This window comes from Lepus europaeus, unplaced genomic scaffold, assembly GCF_033115175.1.
Source record: "Lepus europaeus isolate LE1 unplaced genomic scaffold, mLepTim1.pri SCAFFOLD_247, whole genome shotgun sequence".
NCBI classification, from domain to species: Eukaryota; Metazoa; Chordata; class Mammalia; order Lagomorpha; family Leporidae; genus Lepus; species Lepus europaeus.
The window spans coordinates 62,280-84,592 of record NW_026909130.1 but is presented as its reverse complement, the minus strand read 5'-3'; the positions used below and the strand labels follow the sequence as shown (position 1 = coordinate 84,592).

At 45.4% G+C, this 22,313-nt stretch overlaps 1 protein-coding gene and 1 pseudogene across 1 annotated transcript in view; one reads left to right on the top strand and one right to left on the bottom strand.

The window, feature by feature from the left end:
• Positions 1-18,784: 18,784 nt before the first annotated feature.
• Positions 18,785-22,082, bottom strand: LOC133754622 (Fanconi anemia core complex-associated protein 24-like; annotated as a pseudogene).
• LOC133754620 (centrosomal protein of 89 kDa-like) overlaps positions 21,797-22,313 on the top strand; it is a 59,627-nt gene continuing 59,110 nt past the window's right edge. The window contains exons 1-2 of the mRNA XM_062185041.1: positions 21,797-21,903; positions 21,994-22,216. Coding sequence (XP_062041025.1) covers positions 21,797-21,903; positions 21,994-22,216 — 330 coding nt within the window. The remainder of the gene's footprint in view (positions 21,904-21,993; positions 22,217-22,313) is intronic.

The window sequence follows — 22,313 nt, the reverse complement described above, 5'->3', positions numbered from 1 at the left end:
CCTTTCTGTACATTGCCTAGAGTGGTTCTGCACTCCCTGTCACATACAGTCGTACTGATATAGTAGGTGTTATGTCAACCGTCTGCGTTTTATTGTGCATGTGTCAATGATGCAAACCTCCATCATCAATCACATTTAGATAGTATATACTATGTGTCAACACTGTTCAATGTGTTTTACATGAACTCATATAATCCTCAGAGTACCACACTCACACTTCTCTGTATTATTCCCATTGGATAATGAGTACACTGAGATCTTGAAATCTGGCCTAAATATGCCTCTGTACTTTGTTTTTTAAAGTTTTATTTACTTAGGAGAGCGAGCATGAGAGAGCTCTCCCAACTCCTAGTTCACTCACCAGATGCCCTTAACAACCTAGGGCCGGGCCAGGTGAAAGCCAGAAGCCAGAAACTCAACCTGAGTCTCCTTGACATGGGGTGACAGAATTCCAAGTACTTGAGCCATCATCTGCTACCTCCCAGGGTATAGTTTAGCAGGAAGCTGGAATTAGGAACAGATCTGGGACTCAAACCCGGGCACTCTGATATGGCATCTCAAACAGCATCTTAACTCACCTCTGCTTCTGTAATTTTGAATTCTTACATAAAGAACTGCAACCTAACTTAGTATGCAAACACATTGCCACCTCACTAAGAGTGTATCCTGGTAACCAGTGGCTGCGTCCCAGCCAATCACAGCAGCCAACTTCAGCCAGTCACAGACTTCGCACTGAGCGGATGATATCTTTGCAAGGCAAATGCTGAGCTGTAGCCAATCAAGCTGTTGTGTGTATCATTTCCTTTTTCTGTCTATACATATTGCCTGCTACATGGCTGGGCAGAACCCTCTGAACCTCTCCTGGCTCAAGGTGCTGCCTGATTCATGAGTCATTCTTTGCTCAGATAAATTCTGCTTATTTTAATTTATCTAAAGTTCTTTGGAAAAAAAAAAAAGCGACCCAGAGAGATAAGTCGCTTTATTAAGATCCCATAGGAAGAAGACATCCATGATGCAAACAGATAGTCTGACCTCACAGACTGCTTGTACCTGCTCTGCCAGGCTGCCCTTGACTGGGCTGATTAGAAAATGCTGTTGTTGTTGTTCAATAGCCACTGATACTCTCTTCCTCTTTGTTTTCCAAGAGGTCTTAACCTTCAAGCCTTTCCATCCTTCACCCAGCGTCTCACGCTCTCCAAGTTTCCTGTGCCGCCCTCGCCGGTCCTGTGTTGCTTTCTCTCCCAAGTTCCTGGGGTTTGGCACTTCAGTTGCTCATGAGTCTTTTCCCGCCTTGATGTCTTGTCCCTCTGGCTCTTTGCCTGGAACACAATGTCCTGTCCTTCCCTCCTGGAAAAGTCCTAGTCACGCTTCAAGGGCTAGTTCAAGTATCTGCCTCTCCAGGGTGTCTTCCTCAACTCCTTCCTGCAGACAACTAGCGTAGTACATATGCTAGTGCACTATGCTTTGCTTTTTTTTGTCATCAGAATCAAATTCTTCACCCCATATGTAACTTCCCCAAGGGTGTGAGCCAAATCTTATTCACTTTTGATTTTCCAATGACTACCGGGTGCCTCACATGGATGTACAAGACATCTAATAAATGCTTTTATTCTTCAGCCAAAATATATTTTACTGAGGTTGAAGTTTCTTCCAAACATCACTCCTTCAGAAAAATTCTTGCTGTACTTCTAACATCTTTGAGAGATATAGAATTCAAGTCTTTTTTTTTCTTTGTTAAATATTGGCTGATATATTTTTTTTCCTGTACAAAACGAACAGATCTTGGCAGTACCTACACACACACTCAAGTTTAAACAGAAAATAAGTTGTACTTGTTGTAGGTTAGTCCCCCAAGACGGCTACCTAGCATATAGTAGACTTTTAGTTTTATGCTGAGTGGACCTAGATCAAAGGGCAAAAGTCATAAAACTGAGGATTGCAGGCATTGAGAGGGAGCTGAGCAACTGATAAGATTCAACTCCTCTTGTCCCACGCTGTGTGCATTAGAACCTGTCCTCCCTGTGAGGATTTAGCATCCAGTCATCTGGAGACAAAGATCAAGGGCTTTATAAGCCACAGGTCTCATAAAATCTCCTCTCACAATACATTGTTTTAATAAATGCTCTCAAAGCCAATGGTGCTGATTTTATGATGTGTATTCAGATAGTCAAGGAAAAGGCTGAGGAAAGAAAAAGCAACAATAAAAATCCACCCCTTGATGAGTCAAATTGTAAGCAATGTGCAGCATTGTAAACTTGGAGTGAAAGTGAGTATTGGACTAGCAAAAAGGATGCTTACAAATCAAATCTGATCCAAATCAGAACAAGCTTCTCATTTCACTTGGGACCAGGTTTTGAACCTTGTGGGTATTCAATAAACAGCTGTTAACTATACGAACCTATCAGTGGTACTTTGCCACTCACCTGTGGTCCTAATAGTAAAATATCTGCTAAGTTTAATTTTATACTTTTCACTCAATTCACAGGTGGTTTGTTTTCTTGTTTTTTTCTTGTTTATTTTTTGGCAAAAAGCAACAAATCCAGGCAGCAATGTTAGTAATCCATCCTAGAGAAAAAATGCAAGCAGAGTGTGTGGTAAACTTAGCCGTGTAATGAGACCATTAGAAAGGATTTTTCAGTTCCCCTTTCCTTCATTCTTTGGCTTTACACAAGTTTGTGACTCAAGAACTGACATGGACAGGGCAGAGCGGGTGTAAGCCTCTCTTTGGAGTGCTTGCCAGCGAGAATGAAAGGGCTAAAAGGAATCCAGAACGCTGCTCTGCCCACATTCTCTTAGCTACCTCTCATCAGAGTCACCATCATCACAAACGATTTATTGCAACTGATCCTAGGAACGCCGCAGGAAGGTCCTTTTTCAAAATGATTCTAGCTGCTGCTGTGTTGTTTTTTTTCTAACAATGCATAAATTTACCTAAAAAAAAGTACTGATTCAACCAGGCCTATTTTATCTTCTCAAACTTGGAAGCACATAATCAGAGATGGATTAGAGTTAGGTTAGGAAATTCTGTCTTTTTTTTATTAAAAACTTTTATTTAATGAATATAAATTTCCAAAGTACAGCTTATGAATTACATTGGCTTCCCCCCTCCTATAACTTCCCTCCCACCCGCAACCCTCCCCTTTAAAATAAGAAGAGTGAATTGGAAGGACTGGATTCTTATTTTCTTTGAAAAGAAAACTAAGGGCTTTTCCTTTTAAAAACAAAGACATCCAAGTTCCACTAATTAGTGTTAGATGTGTTTTTGATTTATTTCCTCTTTTCCCTAACCTTCCCAACTGTTTGAGTTGCAGTGTGCCTCCAGCCACGTGATTAAATAGGACGCACATATATGAACAGATTGTGCATCAGAGATCTCAGAGATCTCCAAAAGCTTTGGGAAAGCTATCGCCACCCTTGTAGAGCATTAGCCAGTGTCAACGTCGAATCCAGGTGCTGATCCATGCAAATGAAATGAGCTGCTCCACGGGATTTAGGGATGTGTAATACAGGCAATATTTCGCACAGCCCTAGTTAATAAAATATTACTTGTTTGCGTTGATGAACTCAATAAACATAGAATTTAAGGCTTCTTTTGCTTACATGATCTTAGCCTTTCCTTCCTTTTTCATTTTCCCCATCCTATCAGTCCCCAAGTTTGTGGCAGATTATGGTTTCTTAAGATGACCACCATAATCTCCTGTCCTGCATTTCTTTTAAAAATCTTACCACTCTCTTTACCAAGATACAGATTTTATGCTGCCTTCCCTTGAACCTAAGTTGACCTTTTCATTGCCTCAACCAATACAGTAGAAACCATGTTGTGTGTTGCTGAGGTTGTGTTATAAATATTTAATTCTTGGAAGTTAGACACCATACCATAAGGAAGCCCAAGCAGCCTGTGGATAGGGCCATTGTAAGTGGAACTGAAATCTCAGATACTCAGCCTTAGCTAAGCTTCAAAGTTACAGCCAATACCCAGTTAACAGTCATGCAGGTGAGCCATCTTAAAAATGGATGGACCCTGGCCGGCGCCGTGGCTTAACAGGCTAATCCTCCGCCTTGTGGTGCCGGCACACAGGGTTCTAGTCCCGGTTGGGGCGCCGGATTCTATCCCGGTTGCCCCTCTTCCAGGCCAGCTCTCTGCTATGGCCTGGGAAGGCAGTGGAGGATGGCCAAAGTCCTTGGGCCCTGCACCCGCATGGGAGACCAGGAGAAGCACCTGGCTCCTGGCTTCAGATCGGCGAGATGCACCGACCGCAGCGGCCATTGGAGGGTGAACCAGCGGCAAAAAGGAAGACCTTTCTCTCTGTCTCTCTCTCTCACCATCTACTCTGCCTGTCAAAAAAAAAAAAAAAAAAAAACAAAAAAAAACAAAAAAAAAAAACGATGGACCCTTTGGAATTGCACCAGATATTTCCATATTGGGTATAAACAAGTCAATTCTACTGATGCGCAACCAAATTGCAAATTTACAGGCAACGCAAATAAAGAGTTGTTGCTGATTTATTCTACTACATTTTGAGATGGTTTGTTTGGCAACTATAGGTAACTGATACATTCCCCTAGTGTCTGTATAAATATAGCTGTCTATTCTCATCACCAGTGTTCTAAATTTAGGTTCTCATCACCAGCCTAGAGTATTGCAAAGGATCACTTTTTGCTTTCTCTCTAGTCTCTCCCTGGTTTGTTTGCATTTCCACAATCCATCCTCTATCTTACCATTTTACATCTGTGTCTCAAAAATACAGAAAAGTTCAAACTGTGGTCTTACAAAAATTTTTCAACAACTATTGGTGATTCTCAATTCTGGCTCCCATTAAAATTGTCCAAGAGTTTATGAAATCAAGGCTCAAACTCCAACCTAGAGATTCCTATTCAGTTGGTCTAAGGTGGAAACTAGTCTTCGGTATCTTTAAAGCTCTCCAGATATCCTAAAGGGCAGCCAAAGTGAGAACAATTGAAGCTGTTGGGGGAAGAAAATAACATAGGAGAATGAGTACAGTGAGGACAGGGCCAACATCACTGTTCAAAATATAAATAAAGGTGAAGAGAGGACTGATTTATAGTTTTCAAAGTAGGAGGAAAACAGATCAAATTGTCAAGCAAAGGAAATGATGGGGAATAGAAAGGAAAACCTCAAAAAGATATTGAATACAGACTCCATCAATTTCTCTTTACCTAATTAAAAGCAAATTAGTATGGAGACCAGACATGAAGAATCCCTGAAGAGACAAATCAATAGGTCCCATAAGTGACTTCAACCTTGTTTGATTTGCAAACATTGAGAAATGTAAAACTATACTTGTGCCATTGGCCATTTCTTGCAAAGGCCTATTTTAAAGAAAAATTAAATTAAATTCAACCAAATCAGCAGATGCCAAGTAACTTACACTTTTGTAACTGCAGACTTTCCAGCAGGATAAACCACATAAGACAACTGTATAACTATACTATAACCAGCCACATTTTTCCCTTGTTTTTCTTCTCTGTTCATCTTGGAAAAGTCTTGCCTTTGAGTTTTCTTGTTGGAACCCCAAAACCATTTCTAATTTGGAGCTGCCTAACTGAAAATTGAATTGTTTGCTCAAATAAATTCCTCTTTTTTAGAGATTTATCTATTTATTTGAAAGACAGTTACAGAGAGATCTTCCATCCACTGGTTCACTCCCTATATGACTGCAATAGCCAGAGCTGGGCCAAGCTGAAGCAGGAAGCTGGAACTCCTATCTGGGTCTCCCACTTGGATGGCAGGGGCCCAAGCATTTGAGTCATCTTCTGCTGTTTCCCAGGTATATTAGCAGGGAGCTGGATCAGAAGTGGAGCAGCCAGGATTCAAAGTAGCCCCCATATGAGATACCAGCTTCACAGGCATCAGCATAACCTGCTGTGCCACGACACCAACTCTACAATTTTGTTTTAGCCGCTTACTATAATAAAATTATGCACATGGTCCTGATAGACTATGCAAATTACAGTTAACAGAAGACCAAATGAGCCCATGAGGACATGATTTCATTTCACACTTCATCATATTCCCCAACCTTGTCACAATCTGTTCACTGGCTTCACAAATAAAATATTGAGTGTCTGATGTTTATCATACATGGTGCTGGGGATATACAGGAAATGATATCAGACCAAGTTCTTGCCCTCATAGACTTTGCATTCTAATTGAATGTGGTAGACAACAAGTATAAGGGAGTGGAGTAAACACCTGAAGTTGTTAATAATATAAGGAAAAATAAAGCAGGAAAGGGGATAACTGGGGCAGTTGGACAGGAAGTAGGGATGGCACATGAGACAGAAAAGATTTTCCTGGTAAGATTTTCTCTGGGCACAGACCTGGCAGTAGTGAGTAGGCTGGTCATGTGATAGATGCCTGTGAGTGTTGAAAGAAGAACTAAAAGCAAGTGCGAACATGTTGAAGTTTAAAAAGTGCGCAAAGAGGCTGGTGTGACTTGGGTGGCGGGTCATAGGAGATGAGGTCCAGGAGATAACAAGGGCCAGAAGGAAGGGGGACTCAGGGTGGGGGTGGGGGTCCATAGAATTCTATGAATTTGCTCTGGGAGGGATGAAAAACTATACAATGTTCGCAATGAGAGAAGAAGCAAGATCAATATTCTAATTTGCTCACTCTAGCAGCTCTAAGTGAACCACCTTTTTTGTTTTTTTCAAAGTAAAAGTATAAAAGGAAAAGAGCTACTTCTCAAAAATTAATGAAGTTGTTTAATAAAGACTGACTTTGCTGACAAGGGGAATCTGTAGTATGCTTTGGAGAATGGACTGCAAGGAGCAAGGACTGATTCAGACCATGTATTTTTTTTTAAAGTTTTATTATAAAAATACATACTTATAAAAAAATTCAAATACAGAAATAAAAGCATAATATCCCACCTGGTATACAGACAAGCACATAAATCCCCTTCCCTCCAATCTCATTCCCCAGAGGTTATCACTGCGAACAAATTAATGTGTATCCTTTCAGACATTTTCCTTTGCATATACATGTATATATAAACACACATAAATACACACACATGATTTTTTGTCTTTTACAAAAATGAAATCACGTAAGTCTGTTACATATGATTCTTCAATTTTTTTTTGTTCATTCATTCAATATACGGAAAATTCCTAAAACACATTTATGTTCCAGTCATTTCTATACTGGAATGGCTAAAGATGAGACTAAGAGATGGGCAGGACATATATAATCAAGAGCTTTGCATTTGATGCTAATTAATATGAATTTTATATTATGGAAAATGAACTCAAGAGGATTTCTATTTGAACATTTTCTGTAATGAAAATGTGTAGTTTTCATATAAACACAATTTATCATTTAACACATTAAAATAAATTGAAAGAATATTTATTAACAAACAATATTCCATTCTATTAAAAATCTATTCCTTTAGACTTGTTTCTCAAGGAAAGATACTCATATGGGCAATGGATTGTGTATTATTTTGCTAGGGCTATCATAATAAAGTATCCACAACCAAGCTGCTTAAACAGCAGACATGTGTTATTGTCTCACAATTCCTGATGGTAAAATCCTCAATTCCAGAATCGGTAGAGCCATGCTCCCCCCAGCCTCCTGGCAGAATCCTCCCTTGCCTCTTCATAGCCTCTCGTGGTGGACAGCAATCACTGATGTTCTTTCCCTTGCAACCACATCAGTCCATGCCCTGTTTCTGTCATCACAGGGCTTTCTTCACATCATCTTCCCTCTGTGTGCCTTTGTCCAACTTTCAATTTGTAAAGGACAATGGTTATTGAATTAAAGCTCACTTTGATCACTTCACCTCAAGTCTGCAAAGACATTATTTCCCAGTAAGGTCACATTCTGATATTATATACTAACATCTTTATGCAAGCAACAATGCACAAAGAATAACATAGGAATTTTGTGCAAAACGTAAGATTATTGAATTATGGGTGGCTACCCTGGGAAATGAAATTTATGACATGTTTTTTATTCTCTCATTTTTCCAACTCCAGCAGACATTGCCCAGAGAATGACTCCAAACTCCATGAAAAAGACCTGGTTACTTTTTAAAACTATCATGCATGCATCTGTGGGTTTACATTTAAGACTGGATCCTTTCACCTTTACGGCCCCATAACTCCTAATGCAGGTTTCTTGGCATTCGAGAGGCACTTCCATCTTTCAAACTGGCTTCACAGTTCCAGGGGAGTGTGGATTACGCTTTTAATTATTAGGTCTGAGAGAGAATGGGCATCAGGCTATAAACATGTTTAAAACAAATCTAACTTGTTGAAGAACCTAGTTTTGTCTAATGAGGGTTTTTGTTTTCTGCCTCAGAATGAAAATTGCTAGACTGACAGATGAACTTTATTGAGCAGCTCAACTTGGTTGAACGCTGGGCTTGAGAGCCAATAACAAATCCCATAAAGAAAAATGTAAGCAACACACAATGCTTAGCTTCAAGATATCCTGCAGGCAAAGTACATTCTTATCAAAAAGGCCACTAGTGACCCAAGTACTGAAGTCTAACTGAAATTTATGTGTTGGCACACATGCTGTACAAAGAAAGTGAGCATTCTGTAATGGGACAGAAAGCAAAAGAAGATGAAAAACAAACACCTACTTCTTGATATATTATCAAACATCATGTTTGGAATTGCTCTGAAAATACACACAGTGAAGTATAAACTGCGTTTGACCCATCTATTATCTGGAAGTTAAATATCTCCAAATTCATTTATTTCCTCTAATCAGCTGCTACACATTTTCCCCCAGCTTCTGCCATCTGCTTTTAATTACCAGAACAATTCACAGTCCAAACTGAAATGATAAATAGTTAATCATCACAGACTTTCAGTTTACAGGTGCAATCAAAACTAAATGAAATATGCAGATTTATTTAATTTTAAAGAGAGTCAAACTTAAATGCAACCAGAACATTGTGAAAATTACCTTGTTTCTTTGACATTTTTGAGAGTTCATAAACAAAACCCACTCTAAGTAAACAGCCATAAATAAATTTTGATGAACAAGATTAACAAATAGTGTTATTTTGGGCAGGATGCTTGAAATCGAGGTTGAAAGACCCAGACTAGTAGATTTCATGGAAAGGAGTAAAAAATGATGAAGAAAAATAGCACCCCCTCCAATAACAACAACAAAAGCTCTGGGCATCTGAAATTAGAGGGCCTAAGTGTTTCAACAACTGGTAAGCTGGGGCTCGGACACAGGCACGCCAATCAGATAACCTCTCCACGTGTGAGAGAGGCTTCTGATATTTCAGCGGATTTCCTTTGGCCCTCATAAAACCCCCCCTGTAAGGCAATCTGTGTTCTGGGCATGGCTATTACGGAAGTTCTCTGTCTCTCGATGCACGGGCCTGGGGCATAACATGCTTCCCAATTGCAGTAGTCACATGTGATGTGAGGGATTCACAGTGAGAAGTGGGTTTGCCAAGTCACCTGCAGCAATAGCTTTCTGTCCCCCACAGCACCTCCCTGGCAGGCTCAGGCCCACCCTAACCACAAGGCCATCGGTGTCTAACAAAGGTACCCAGCACCGGCAGACTACACAGGAACGGCAGTACAGAAAGGAAACCTTGGAGAGGATGAGTGGCACCAACAAGACAGATCATAGCCCTCGACCTACAAGACGACCCTATGGCTTCTTCTATTGTTATTTTTTTAAGGTTTATTTATTTGAGAGGCAGAGTTACAGAGAGAGGGAGAGACACAGAGAGAAAGGTCTTCTATCCGCTGGTTCACTCCCCAGATGGCCGCAATGGCTGGAGCTGAGCTGATCTAAAGCCAGGAGCCAGAGGTTTCTTCCAGGTCTCCCACGTCGGTGCAGGGGCCCAAAGACTTGGGTCATCTTCCACTGATTTCTCAGGCCATTGCAGAGAGCTGAATCGGAAGTGGAGCAGCTGGGTCTCGAACTGGCGCCCATATGGGATGCCAGCACTGCAGACGGTGGCTTTTTTTTATTAAGATTTATTTATTTATTTGAGAGGTAGGGTTGCAGAAAGAGAGAAGGAAAGAAAGGTTTTCCATCCACTGGTTCACTCCCCAACTGGTTGCAACAGCCGGAGCTGGGCCAGTCCAAAGCCAGGAGTCAGCTACTTCTCCTGGGTCTCCCCCACGAGTGTAGGGGCCCAAGGACTTGGGCCATCTGCTACTGGTTTTCCAGGCCATAGCAGAGAGCTGGATGGGCAGTGGAACAGCCAGGACTCAAACCAGTGCCCATATGGAATGCTAGCGCCGCAGGCAGAAACTTAGCCCACTGTGCCACAGTACCAGCTCCGTGGCTGTGATTTTGATGGGCGCATTAAGGAAAGGAAAAAGTGATGTAGTAGGATACCTGGGTCGGAATGGTGAGGAGGAAGGAGCCTACTGAAGAGGGCCCAGGAGTGCATCCTGGGCAGTGGCACTGAGAGACCTTGGGGCAGGAGTAAGCTTCTGCTGGAGATGGGGAAAGGAGGGCTTCCAGGGAGGGCTGCAGGAGGGAGGTGAGAGGAAGGCAGGGTGTCGCCAGCAGTGCTGGGGTTGGAGGCCATTGAACTGTATAAGAACTGGGGCTGACGCTGTGGCATACTGGTAGGGCCACTGGCTGTACTGACACCATCCCATGTGGGTGCCTGTTCAAATCCTGGCTGCTCCACTTCCAATCCAGCTCTCTGCTATGGCCTGGGAAAGCACTAGAAGATGGCCCAAGTGCTTGGGGCCCTGCCAGGAGACCTGCAAGTGGCTCCTGGCTTCAGCCTGGCCCAGTCCTGGTCATTGCAGCCATTTGAGGAGTGAAGAGGGTAGAAGAACTCTCTCTCTCTCTCTCTGCCTCTGCCTCTGCCTCTGCCTCTCTGTAACTCTGCCTTTCAAATAAATAAACCTCTAAAAAAGAAAAAAAAAAAAAAAAAGGAAACAGGGGTCGGCTGTGTGGAGGCTGGCTGTGAGGTTGTCCAGGCCAGTGCTCTTGAAGGCTTAGAGTAGGAGTGGCAGAGAGAGCCGGATGCACCCGGATGCACCTGAGACATTTTGGGAGGGATTCACGGTGGGGATTTATGAATGCCTCACGCAAAAGGGTGGTAAACAGGGAGAGGCTGCCCCAATACTTGGCTTGAACCCCTGCGTGGGTGGTGGCATTTGTTCATAATGGGAGGGGGGTGTGGGGGTGCAGACCAAAGGGGGAAGAAGGTGAAGGAGAGAGCGCTTTGGGTATTTCAGGTGCCATCAACCCTGAAATACCAGACGTCAATGTAAAGTGGGCAGTGGGGCATTCAGGGGAAGTTGAGAGGTAGAAATACGTATTTGAGAGTCATCAACATAGAGATATTTAAAGCTGGGAGACTAAATGGAATCACCTACTAGGGGCTGAGGGCCCAGTACTGATCCCTGAGGCGCTCTCAGCTGGAAGAGGAGCGGTTCAGAGAGGTCAGCTACGAGCTACTGAAATGAAGACCCTTCTGCAGCAAGAGTGGTCACGTGTGTTGTATCCGGTGACCGGGTGGAGGAGGAGGGAGGCCATAGCTGGCAGCAGGACCAAAGGACACTTTTCAGGTAGAATTAGCACCAGAGAGCAGGTTAGAGAGGGCTGGGGAGTGAACAGGTTGCAGGATTCGATTCCATGGACAGAAAAGGCCCAGAATAGGCAAATCCACAGAGACAGATAGCAGATGGGTGATTGCCAAGGGCTGGGGCCCGGGGAATAGCATGTAGGGAATAGCTGAATGGAAGTGCTTTGGAATTAAGTAGTGGTCAGGGTTGCACAACTTAGAAAATTGAATTGTAGAACGTGGTTATTTTCTGATATATGAATTATATATCTCAATTTAAAAAAGATTTGTTTTAATTTTTTTTAAAGATTTTATTTATTTGAGAGATACAATTACAGAAAAAGAGAGAGAGAGAAAGGTCTTCCATCCAATGGTTCACTCCCCAATTGGCTGCAACAGCTGGAGCTGTGCAGAGCCAGAGCCAGAGCCAGGAGCCAGGAGCATCCTCCAGGTCTCCCACACAGGTGCAGGGCCCAAGGACTTGGGCCATCTTCCACAGCTTTCCCGGGCCATAGCAGAGAGTTGGATTGGAAGAGGAACAGCCAGGACTCAAACCAGTGCCCATATGGGATGCTGGCGCTTCAGGCCAGGACGTTAACCCACCGTGCCACAGTGCCGGCCCGTTTTATTTATTTATTTTAAAAGATTTATTTATTTATTTGAGAATCAGGGTTACATAGTGAGAAGGAGAGGCAGAAAGAGAGATCTTCCATCTGCTGGTTTACTCCCTAATTGGCTGCAACAGCCGGAGCCATGTCGATCTGAAGCCAGGAGCCAGGAGCTTCTTCCAGGTCTCCCACATGGGTGCAGGGGTCCAAGGACTTGGGCCATCTTCTACTGCTTTCTCAGGTCATAGCAGAGAGCTGGATTGGAAGTGGAGCAGCCAGGTCTTGAACTGGTGCCCATATGGGATGCCTTCACTGCAGGCAGCGGCTTTACCCGCTATGCCACAGTGGTGGCCCCTGTTTGTTTATTTTAAAGGCAGAGTTACAGAGAGAGGGAGTTGTTCTGTCTGCTGGTTCACTCCCCAGATGGCCTCAATGACTGGGGTTGGGCCAGATCAAAACCAGGAGCCAGGATCTTCATCTGAGTCTCCCAAGTGGGTGGCAAGTGCCCAAACACTTTGGATATCTTTTCCTGCTTTCCCAGGCATGTTAGCTGGGAGCTGGTTTGGAAGAGGAGCAGCTGGGATTAGAACCAGCACCCACATGGGTTACTGTCATTGCAGGAAGTGGCTTAACCTCCTATGCCACAATATTTGTCCCCTATATCTCAATTTTTTTAAAAAAAAGAAAAGAAGATACAGAGGCTGAGGAACATGCAAAGCACCTTGGGAGAAAGGATCATAAGAAATGGTATTTTTGAGAGCATAATTAATGGAGTGTCCGGACTAGTGATTCATGGTCCCAGCCAGAAAGGGAAAAGTTTGGATGGATGGATGGAGGTTAAATAGAAGAGCTCTGTGTGGCCCGATGGGCTCCGCACAGGGCACAGCCAGGGACAGGCTCCCTTCACAGAGCAGCCTCTGGCCTGCAGAGATCCGCAGCTGTCTGTCCTGGAACCAGGCCAGCATGGAGGAGTCTACGCTCGCACTGCCTGGATTTGAACCCTGGCTTTCCATGTGGTGTGACCCTGGGCAAGTGTTGGGCAGCTCTGCTCAGGGAAACCGGGACAACCATACCTGTCTCCCAGGGATGTCACCAGGGTGCACGGAGCTGTTTATGAAAAGCCCTTCCACCCGCGCCTGGCACGGAATACGTTTGGAATTCGTGTGAAACGTTATCATCATGATTGTTGTGGTTATCCTTTTCTTCTTTCTTTTTTTTTTTTTTTTTGACAGGCAGAGTGGACAGTGAGAGAGAAAGAGACAGAGAGAAAGGTCTTCCTTTTGCCGTTGGTTCACCCTCCAATGGCCGCTGTGGCTGGTGTGCTGTGGCCAGCGCATCGCGCTGATCCGAAGCCAGGAGCCAGGTGCTTATCCTGGTCTCCCATGGGGTGCAGGGCCCAAAGACTTGGGCCATCCTCCACTGCACTCCCAGGCCACAGCAGAGAGCTGGCCTGGAAGAGGGGCAACCGGGACAGGATCGGTGCCCCGACCGGGACTAGAACCCAGTGTGCTGGTGCTGCAGGCAGAGGATTAGCCTATTGAGCTGTGGAGCCAGCAGTTATCCTTTTAACCCAGGTGATTTCGATTGTGATGATTGAGGGCTGTTTTTAGCTGCTGGATGCTTTTCTTCAGGCATAGTCGAGTCGTGAGACCAAGTGCAGCCCAGTGCCCTGGCTGAATGCTTGACCTGCTGCCCCTCCCTGTCTTAACTTCGGTGCAACCCCTGGTACCCAACCACGGCTCATATTTTGCAAACTCCTGGAATTGGGCCCTGGCTGCCATTAACAAGCCGTGTGTGACCTTCAGCAGGTTCATACCATCCCAGGCCCTTGGTTTCCTTATCCACGGAGTTTTAAGAGCTGGATTAGTGCCGTAGTCTGGGCCTGGCTCCCTGAAGCCCTTAGAATTCCAGAGAGGTGCCCCAAGAAGATACAAGGACTGGCTAGGTGTTGGGAGCACAAGTGAAGGGAGGGAAAGAAGGGAAGATTTCACGAAGGGGAGCAGAAGCCGTGGGAGGACCACGAGGGTCCTGGGAGGCAGAGGAGGATGAAGGCAGGCAGGCTTTTCACAGGAGGTGGGGTGGCCTGTGTGCATAGTGCCTGCGTAGGGACCACAGCAAGCTGTGTGTTGCTGGGAATGTCTGTGAGGCGGGAATGCAGGAGTGGGGTGGGGAGAGGAAATAGAATCAGGCATGTAGGAGGGAGGGCTTGGTCTTGGGGGTGGATGTGATGAAGCAGGAGGCCAGGACGGCAGGAGAAAATGTGGCAGCTTGGGAAGTGAGAGTCCAAGGCCAGCAGCTGGGCAGAGAGGAATCGCTTACAGGGGAGACGCAGGAGTGCCAGGTAGTGGGGTGCCTGGTAAGAGGTTAGAAGTCAGGGTTAGAATTGGAAGGGAAGCCGTAAATATCCTGGAGCCATGAGCTGCTATTTGCAACAGGTGCAGGGCAGGAGAGGCACAGGACAGGGTTTAACTGGAGTTGACATCTTGCCAGCAGAATATGGCAGGGAATTGAGGGTGTTTTCAAAGGAGTGGTTCTTTTTTTTTTTTTTAATTTTTTTATTTTTGACAGGTAGAGTGGACAGTGAGAGAGAGAGAGAGACAGAGAGACAGAGAGAAAGGTCTTCCTTTTGCCGTTGGTTCACCCTCCAATGGCCGCCTTGGTAGGTGCGCTGCGGCCGGCGCACCACGCTGATCCGATGGCAGGAGCCAGGTGCTTCTCCTGGTTTCCCATGGGGTGCAGGACCCAAGCACTTGGGCCATCCTCCACTGCACTCCCTGGCCACAGCAGAGAGCTGGCCTGGAAGAGGGGCAACCGGGACAGAATCCAGAGCCCCGACCGGGACTAGAACCCGGTGTGCCGGCGCCGCAAGGCGGAGGATTAGCCTGTTGAGCCACGGTGCCGGCCTAAAGGAGTGGTTCTAATGACACACAACAGACACTGAGCAGGTTAAGGCTGGAACATCTACCTGCTCAGATCTCCCTCCAGGATGGTTTATTCTTGGTTTCAGTGAAGGTGTGTGTGCCCTGGGAAGCAAGGTGGGATTAAGGGTCAGTTTTGCAGGAAAGGGAGGGTCGTCTTCATGCAGAGGAACCAAACTCTAAGGGGCATCACAACGGATAACCCCTCCTTTGTTGTCGTGTAGCTTCAATTCCTCCTCTGGAGATGTATGTTGGGAACGATGTAGCCCACCACTTGGGATATATCCTATATATGTTCTATAAACTGCCTGATCTTACTGCTTAATAAACATTTGGTGAAGGAAACAATCTCAATGCTAGTCCAATAATAGAAGCAAATTATAACTTCACAAGGAAGTGTTTAAAACTCAGGTTTTCTCAGATTTCCCATTTGAGCCCCACGTCCATAATTCTTTCCGAGTTTGCAGAGAATATTGAGTGGGGGTACTTCCAGTTGGGGAAGATGAAAGTTCTGTAGATAGTGCTAGTGCTTGCACAGCAGTGTGCATGTGCTTAAATGCTGCTGAACTGTGCCCTGAAAACAGCTAAAATGCCAAGTTTCATGCATTTTGTCACAACTATTTTTACAAAAGGGGGAAAAGTTAATATCTGCACCATGGCGCTGTATTATCTTTAAAGAGAATGAACTTGGGGCTGGCGTTGCAGTGTAGCACCTAAAGCCACTGCCTGCGATGGTGCACCAGTTCCTATCCTGGCTGCTCCACTTCTGACCCAGCTCTGCTAATGGCCTGGGAAAAGCACTGGAAGATGGCCCAAGTGTTTGGGCCAGTGCCACCCACGTGGAAGACCTGGGTGAAGCTCCTGGCCTCAGCCTGGGCCTGCATTTTCTCTTGCTGCCATTTGGGGAGTGAATCCAACAGATGGAAGATCTCTTTTTCTCTCTGCCACTCTGCCTTTCAAATCAATCAATCAATCAATCGATCTTTATAAAAGAGGAAGACAAATGGTCTTTCTACTTATATACTTATGTTCTTGTATATGCCTATTATCTCTAGAACTAACACAGCTGTTGTTAGAAGGGCCTGGAAGCAACGGTGGGCAGGGCACTGCTGTCCACTGTGTTTTCATTACTATATATGGACATACTTCACAGCATTCATGGGAAATGGAATTAAAAGTTTGTTTTGGTGTAAAAGTTTTGGAGCCATGCAGTTTTTTCCTAGGATGCGTCTTTCAGGACATTTTTAAAGGCCTGTTCTACTTGGGTTTCAAAATGTTTTGCACCAAAACAACCATCTTTTAATCCCATTTAAAAAAAAAAAGATTTGAAAGTCAGTAACACAGAGAGCGCGAGTGTGCTTCCATCCACTGGTTCCCTCCCCAAATGGCTGCAGAGGCTGGGGCTGGGCCAGGAGTCTGGAACTCCCTCTTGATCACCCACATAGGTGCAGGAGCCCTAGCACTTGGGCCATCCTCTGCTGCTTTCCCAGGCACATCAGCAGGGAGTGGGACAGGAAGTGAAACAGCCAGGGCTTGAACCGGTGCAGCTTCACCTAGTATGCCACAGCACTGGCCCTTTTAATCCCATTTTACACAAAATTTTTTTTTTTTTTTGACAGAGTGGATAGTGAGAGAGAGAGACAGAGAGAAAGGTCTTCCTTTTGCCGTTGGTTCACCCTCCAATGGCCGCTGTGGCTGGCGCATCGTGCTGATCCAAAGCCAGGAGCCAGGTGCTTCTCCTGGTCTCCCTTGCAGGTGCAGGGCCCAAGCACTTGGGCCATCCTCCACTGCCTTCCCAGGCCATAGCAGAGAGCTGGCCTGGAAGAGGGGCAACCGGGATAGAGTCCGGCGCCTCAACCTGGGCTAGAACCCGGTGTGCCGGTGCCGCAAGGCGGAGGATTAGCCTGTTAAGCCATGGCGCCGGCCTAATTTTTTGAAGTCCTAAAATGTAAGTAACAACCACTTGAGTTCCAGAATTAGCTCCACCTAATTTATAAGAGGGTCCTGTAAGCGTAGAACGTGAGTCTGCGATGACGTATTGGGTAGCCTGGAGTCATCCAATGCCCTCTTTCTCCCTTTTCTATGTGCAGCATAGTAAATGTGCCACATACTCGGTGGGAATGCAGAAGACTTACTCCATGATCTGCTTAGCCATAGAGGATGACGATAAAACTGACAAAACCAAGAAAATCTCAAAGAAGCTTTCCTTTTTGAGTTGGGGCACCAACAAGAACAGACAGAAGTCAGCCAGCACCCTGTGCCTCCCGTCCGTTGGGGTCGCCAGGCCTCAAAGCAAGAAGAAGCTCCCCGCTCCCTTCAGCCTCCTCAACTCCGACAGCTTTCTCTACTAATGCAGGGAAATCAGGCGGCAGACCCAAAGCGTCTCCAGCGCCGACGCGGCCTTCAAATCAGTGCCATGACAGAAAATGTCAGAATGTTCTCGAATCTCATTTTTCTGTGTAAACTTGCATTGGACGTGTTTTTATGAAGGAAGGTAACAAGAAACCTCTAGAAATTCGTGGAAAACAAACTTATTTGACAAACATTATTATATTGCTGCAAGTTATTTATTATGTTTTGTACATAGGCTAGTGTTGAGATTATGGCTGTTTTTATGGTTACAGTTAAGACTCGTGGTCCCTGTCAGTTGGGTTGGGGTTACCTGTGTTAGCACTGTTTGCCACGCTTTCCACGTTTGGGTAATAATCATTCCTCAACCTAGAACTCAGATGACCCCTGACTGAAGGTAGGTCAAAGGACTCTAGCGATAGACTAAATGAGTGGTTACTAAAAGCTGTTCCAATGAGCTGCTTAATTGGTCATCATTAACCTAAAATGACAGATGTTACTGTAATTTTACATTATATGAATGCTATTTCCAGATACTCTAGTGCCAAATTTGTCTAGTTAAATATAAAATTTAGGAACGGCTTTTCTTCTAAAGTTCGGTGTCATTCAAGAGTTGCTAACACAGTGGCAGTGTTAGGTGAAGATACTGTCTACAAGGTAGATAATATACTGTTTGATACTCAAAACATTCTTCATTTTGTTTAAAGTAGAAAGTACATAATTGTATATTTTAAGTGTTGGGTAAAAAAATAGTTTTGCATTTTATAAGGTAAAGATGTAAATGATTCAAGTGTAAAGCTCTATTTGGCTTTTAAACATGACATTCTTACCCACTGATTTCTCTTGCTATACGTTGGATGATACTGTGACTCTAGTAAGATTCACTGTTGACATAGTACAACTTACCTAGGTAAAAAATATAACATTGAAATCCAACTTTAAGAATGAGGATTTAAATATTTTCTGTTGTGCAATATCTTAAGGGAAGTAGCTGCCTTTGGGCAAGTGCAGCCATGGCTCCTGGGTCGTGTTTGTGTAAGTATTTAAATAAACACATTCATTTACCTAAGTGAACATTTGACTTTTACTTTACTTTCTCTGCTTGTTTCAAATCGTTTCTATCCTAAAGCACACAAAGCAAATGAGCTTTGAAGTTATGTCATCTTTAATTTTTTGAAGGGGAAATTGTACCATCTGATCCCTAGCCCAGGGGTTCCCTCACTGGACACAGCTGGCTCTGTTTCTTGTGTATTCTCCCTCTGGCAGGCCATGCATAAACACACATTCTTTTTTTCTTCACACACATCAATTTTGCATCTTTAAATGGGAACTCCAAGTTTTCTGTGTTCAGAAGACATGCCCAGTGATTATTAAAAAAAAAAAAAAAAAAAAAAAAACAGGGAGGAGGGAGCTGTTGTACAATTGTTTATTTATATTGGCAGCAGCCCCCAGAGCCCTGGACAGGAGCTGTGACACAGGAACCAGAGACTGGCAGTACACAGTGCTCCACTGTAGGTTTCTTTCCTCTTAGCTGGTCACACCCACCACCTGAACTTTCCAGAAGACTTTTCCGTGATAGATGCAGGTCAAGGTCACTCATTACAATCTGCCCTAATTGATTTTTTTGCTGAGCATGCAAGTCCCTGACTCTCTTAGGAAACTCAGGCCCCTTTGGTCTTAGTACAAAGAGGGCAGTGCCAGCTCTGGCCCACTGACATGCCTGAGCCGACAGCAAAGGCAGGACACTTCACAGGCTCGCTCCAGCTGTTTATTTCTTTGAAAGGCTGAGGAAGAGAGACCTTGCATCTGCTGGTCCACTCTCCCAAATACCTGGCAATAGCCAGGGTTGGGCCAGGCTAAAGCCAAGAGCCAGGAACTCCATGTGGGTGACCCAAGTACATGGGCCATCTTCTGCCTCCCAGGCACAATGGTATGGAGTAGCTGGGACTCACACCACGCATTCCAGTATAAGATTTGGGCCTCCTAAGTGCAGGCTTAACCTGCTATGCCACAACGCCTGCCCCTTCCTCTTGGTTTTTAAATATGAAAACAAGATCCCATTCTTCGTGATCTAAAGGATTAAACTTGGCCAGCTGTCACCTGGCCTGTGTGAAGAAGGCGTGGATCTGCTGTGCTACGGCTGGTCCGACGACTGGCTCCAGTTCTGGGATGGAAGCATTACTCAGCTGTTGGAGGGTTGGAAACTTCTGAAGCAGAAGGGGAGCTTTGACCTTTCCAACTCCTGGGATCTGCTGCACAGTTCGGAGGAGGTACGGCTCAGAGAACTGAGTCCGTTTCTTCCTAAGAAAAGGGTTCTTACTGGGCTCTTTGGTTTGCTCTTGAACCTGAATCGGAAATTAAAATAAAAGCACATGAGCGCCCTCTGGAAGGCTGGCAGTTTATTCTTAAAGTCTGGTTCAGCTAGACCTAAACCAGTTAAGGCTTGACTATTCTTATAGACCAAGTTCTCAGACATCAGCAAAAGTGTTGAAAGATCAGGCATATGACTACACAAAGAACAAGATAAAAATGGGTAGTTTAAAAAAAAAAACCCTAAGTTATCACAATGTTTAGAATAAAACTACTCTGAGGAATGCAAACATTTTCCTATGGATCATTTGGGTTATGCAAGATAAATGGATAAATACTTGAACTCGATCTGCTTCATGGAGGGCCTGCAAGAAACTGCCAAAAGAGAAACTGTTCTCAGGGAGTGGTGGTTACACGAAGGCTGATAAAGCTATTTTATTTAGGGACGGAAGGAACCGTGAAGCAAGGGGCATGGTGGGGAGGGATCTGTGAGCCATGCAGGGTTGCCTGCATTTCCAGTTTGATTTCCAACTCAAGCTGCACACCAGAGGGGGAAATTTAAAACACACAACTGATATTCAGGTTGTCCCTACCTCCTCTGCTGTTCTAATTTTTTAATTGGCCAGAAAGGAAGGCTCATTTATCATGGCTCAGTGGGTTAAAGCCCTAGCCTGAAGCACCGGCATTCCATATGGGCGCCGGTTCTAGTCCTGGCTGCTCCTCTTCTGATCCAGCTCCCTGCTATGGCCTGGGAAAGCAGTAGAAGATGGTCCAAGTCCTTGGGCCCCTGCACCCACGTGGGAGACCTGGAAGAAGTTCCTGGCTCCTGCCTCCTGGCTTTGGATTGGTGCAGCTCGGGCTGTTGCGGCCAACTGGGGAGTGAACCAGAGGAATGGAAGACCTCTCTCTCTGTAACTCTGTCTTTCAAATAAATAAAACAAATCTTAAAAAAAAAAAAAGCTCCCCAGGAAATTCTAATGTGTGAAAAATGAGGCAATCAGAGAACCAGTTTTTTTTTTGTTCGTTGACGTTCAATGAAGGACATGTGGGGATGAGGCAAAGTAGCTGCCAGGGGACATTTTCACCAGCCTAACAGCAGGACGGTGAATCATGGCAGTAATCAGGGTCTGGGAGTCTAAAGCAGGTTAACTCGTCTGCTCTGTGACACTTCCCTTGGCGGGGGTGGGGGTGTGTGCAAGGCCAGCTGGCCACAGAGGCAGCTTCTGAGCTTCCAAGTCCTCAAAGCGATTTTAGACGCTAGCGTGGCGGATGCCATGGGCTGGATTGATGGGTTGCAACTATAGCAGAGGCAGAGCTAGCGTATAGGTGAGCTGAGAATCTGCAGGACAGAGGGCAGCAACAAAGGAGCAGGAAGGGGTACTTACTAACTGGACAATGAGGCAGGACGCTTCCACCTGGCTGGCCACGGGAAGCAACACCATCCCAAGGTCCAGCACAGTAAACTTCTGTATGGCCGAGAAGTACTGTTCGCTCATCTGTGTTTTCTCAACTATCACAATCCCTTGTAGGTTATTGGACTGCAAAGAAAAAAAAAAAAAAAAAAAAAGCAGTCCACTTTGTAACAAGATGCCTTCTGAGGTGGAGAAAGCTATGGTTTTGTGTTTGGATTGGCCAGTGGTTTCATAGCAATTATTCCAAGGGATGGAGGGGTAAGCGTACAAATGAAATGTTCAGTTTCTTCCAGTTCAGTACTTACATTTCTAACCCGAACAAGCCTCTTTCTGTAGCCGTTTCCTGCCACCAAATCAGCTTCGGTGATATAAAGAATGCAAGATCTGTTAGACAGGTAAAAATCTACCGGTGCCAGGCCATCCTCAAAAACGAGCTTAATTTTCCCTTAAAATACAGACCAGAAAATGAGTTCCATGAAGTCTGGGAGAAAAGGCGCAACAGGGTGCAGCGCGCTCCAGCGCGTGGGGAGCCCACTCACCTTGCACCTCCTGCGCCAGCTGCGACCCCCGCCACTTCTCGCTACCACGTGCCCAAGTGGCACGTGCACGGGGCCTGGGCCGCCGGGGGGCTTCCCTTCCATCGATGGTCTCTAACGACGGCAATGCAGGTGGCACTTAGGCGCACACAGCCCCGCGTCCCGTTGAACGCCAAGCCCTCTGTGGCAAGATCTCCTCTGCAGAGTATTCTTTCAAAACCTGAATTATTAGCGTAAGAGCCAACAAATTCCTGCCCCAGTGCCCGCCTTTCTCACTTTTGTGACTTGCCTGGCCCCGGACGCGCCTCCGATCTCCATTCTAGTCCAGGGCCGGTGCGGAGCCGGCAGGACCCGCCTCCGCCTCCCAGTCTGGGGGTTCCTGTACCACCTGAGGCCGCGCCACTTCCGTGTACGTCAGCAGCGCGCGCCCAGTTTTTCATCCTGCCCGCCCTCCGCCCCCTGCAGCGTGGGATAGGCTGTGGCGTCAGGGATGGACACCTGCGCCGGCCAATTAGAGAGCAGACAGTTCAGCCGCCTCCCGCACTGGTGGGATTTGAACGGGACGCGCTGGTTGCCCAGAGCGACGGGTGTGGGAGTAACCCGGGAGCTGATTGGTTGAGGAGGAAACAGAGCCATTGGCCGA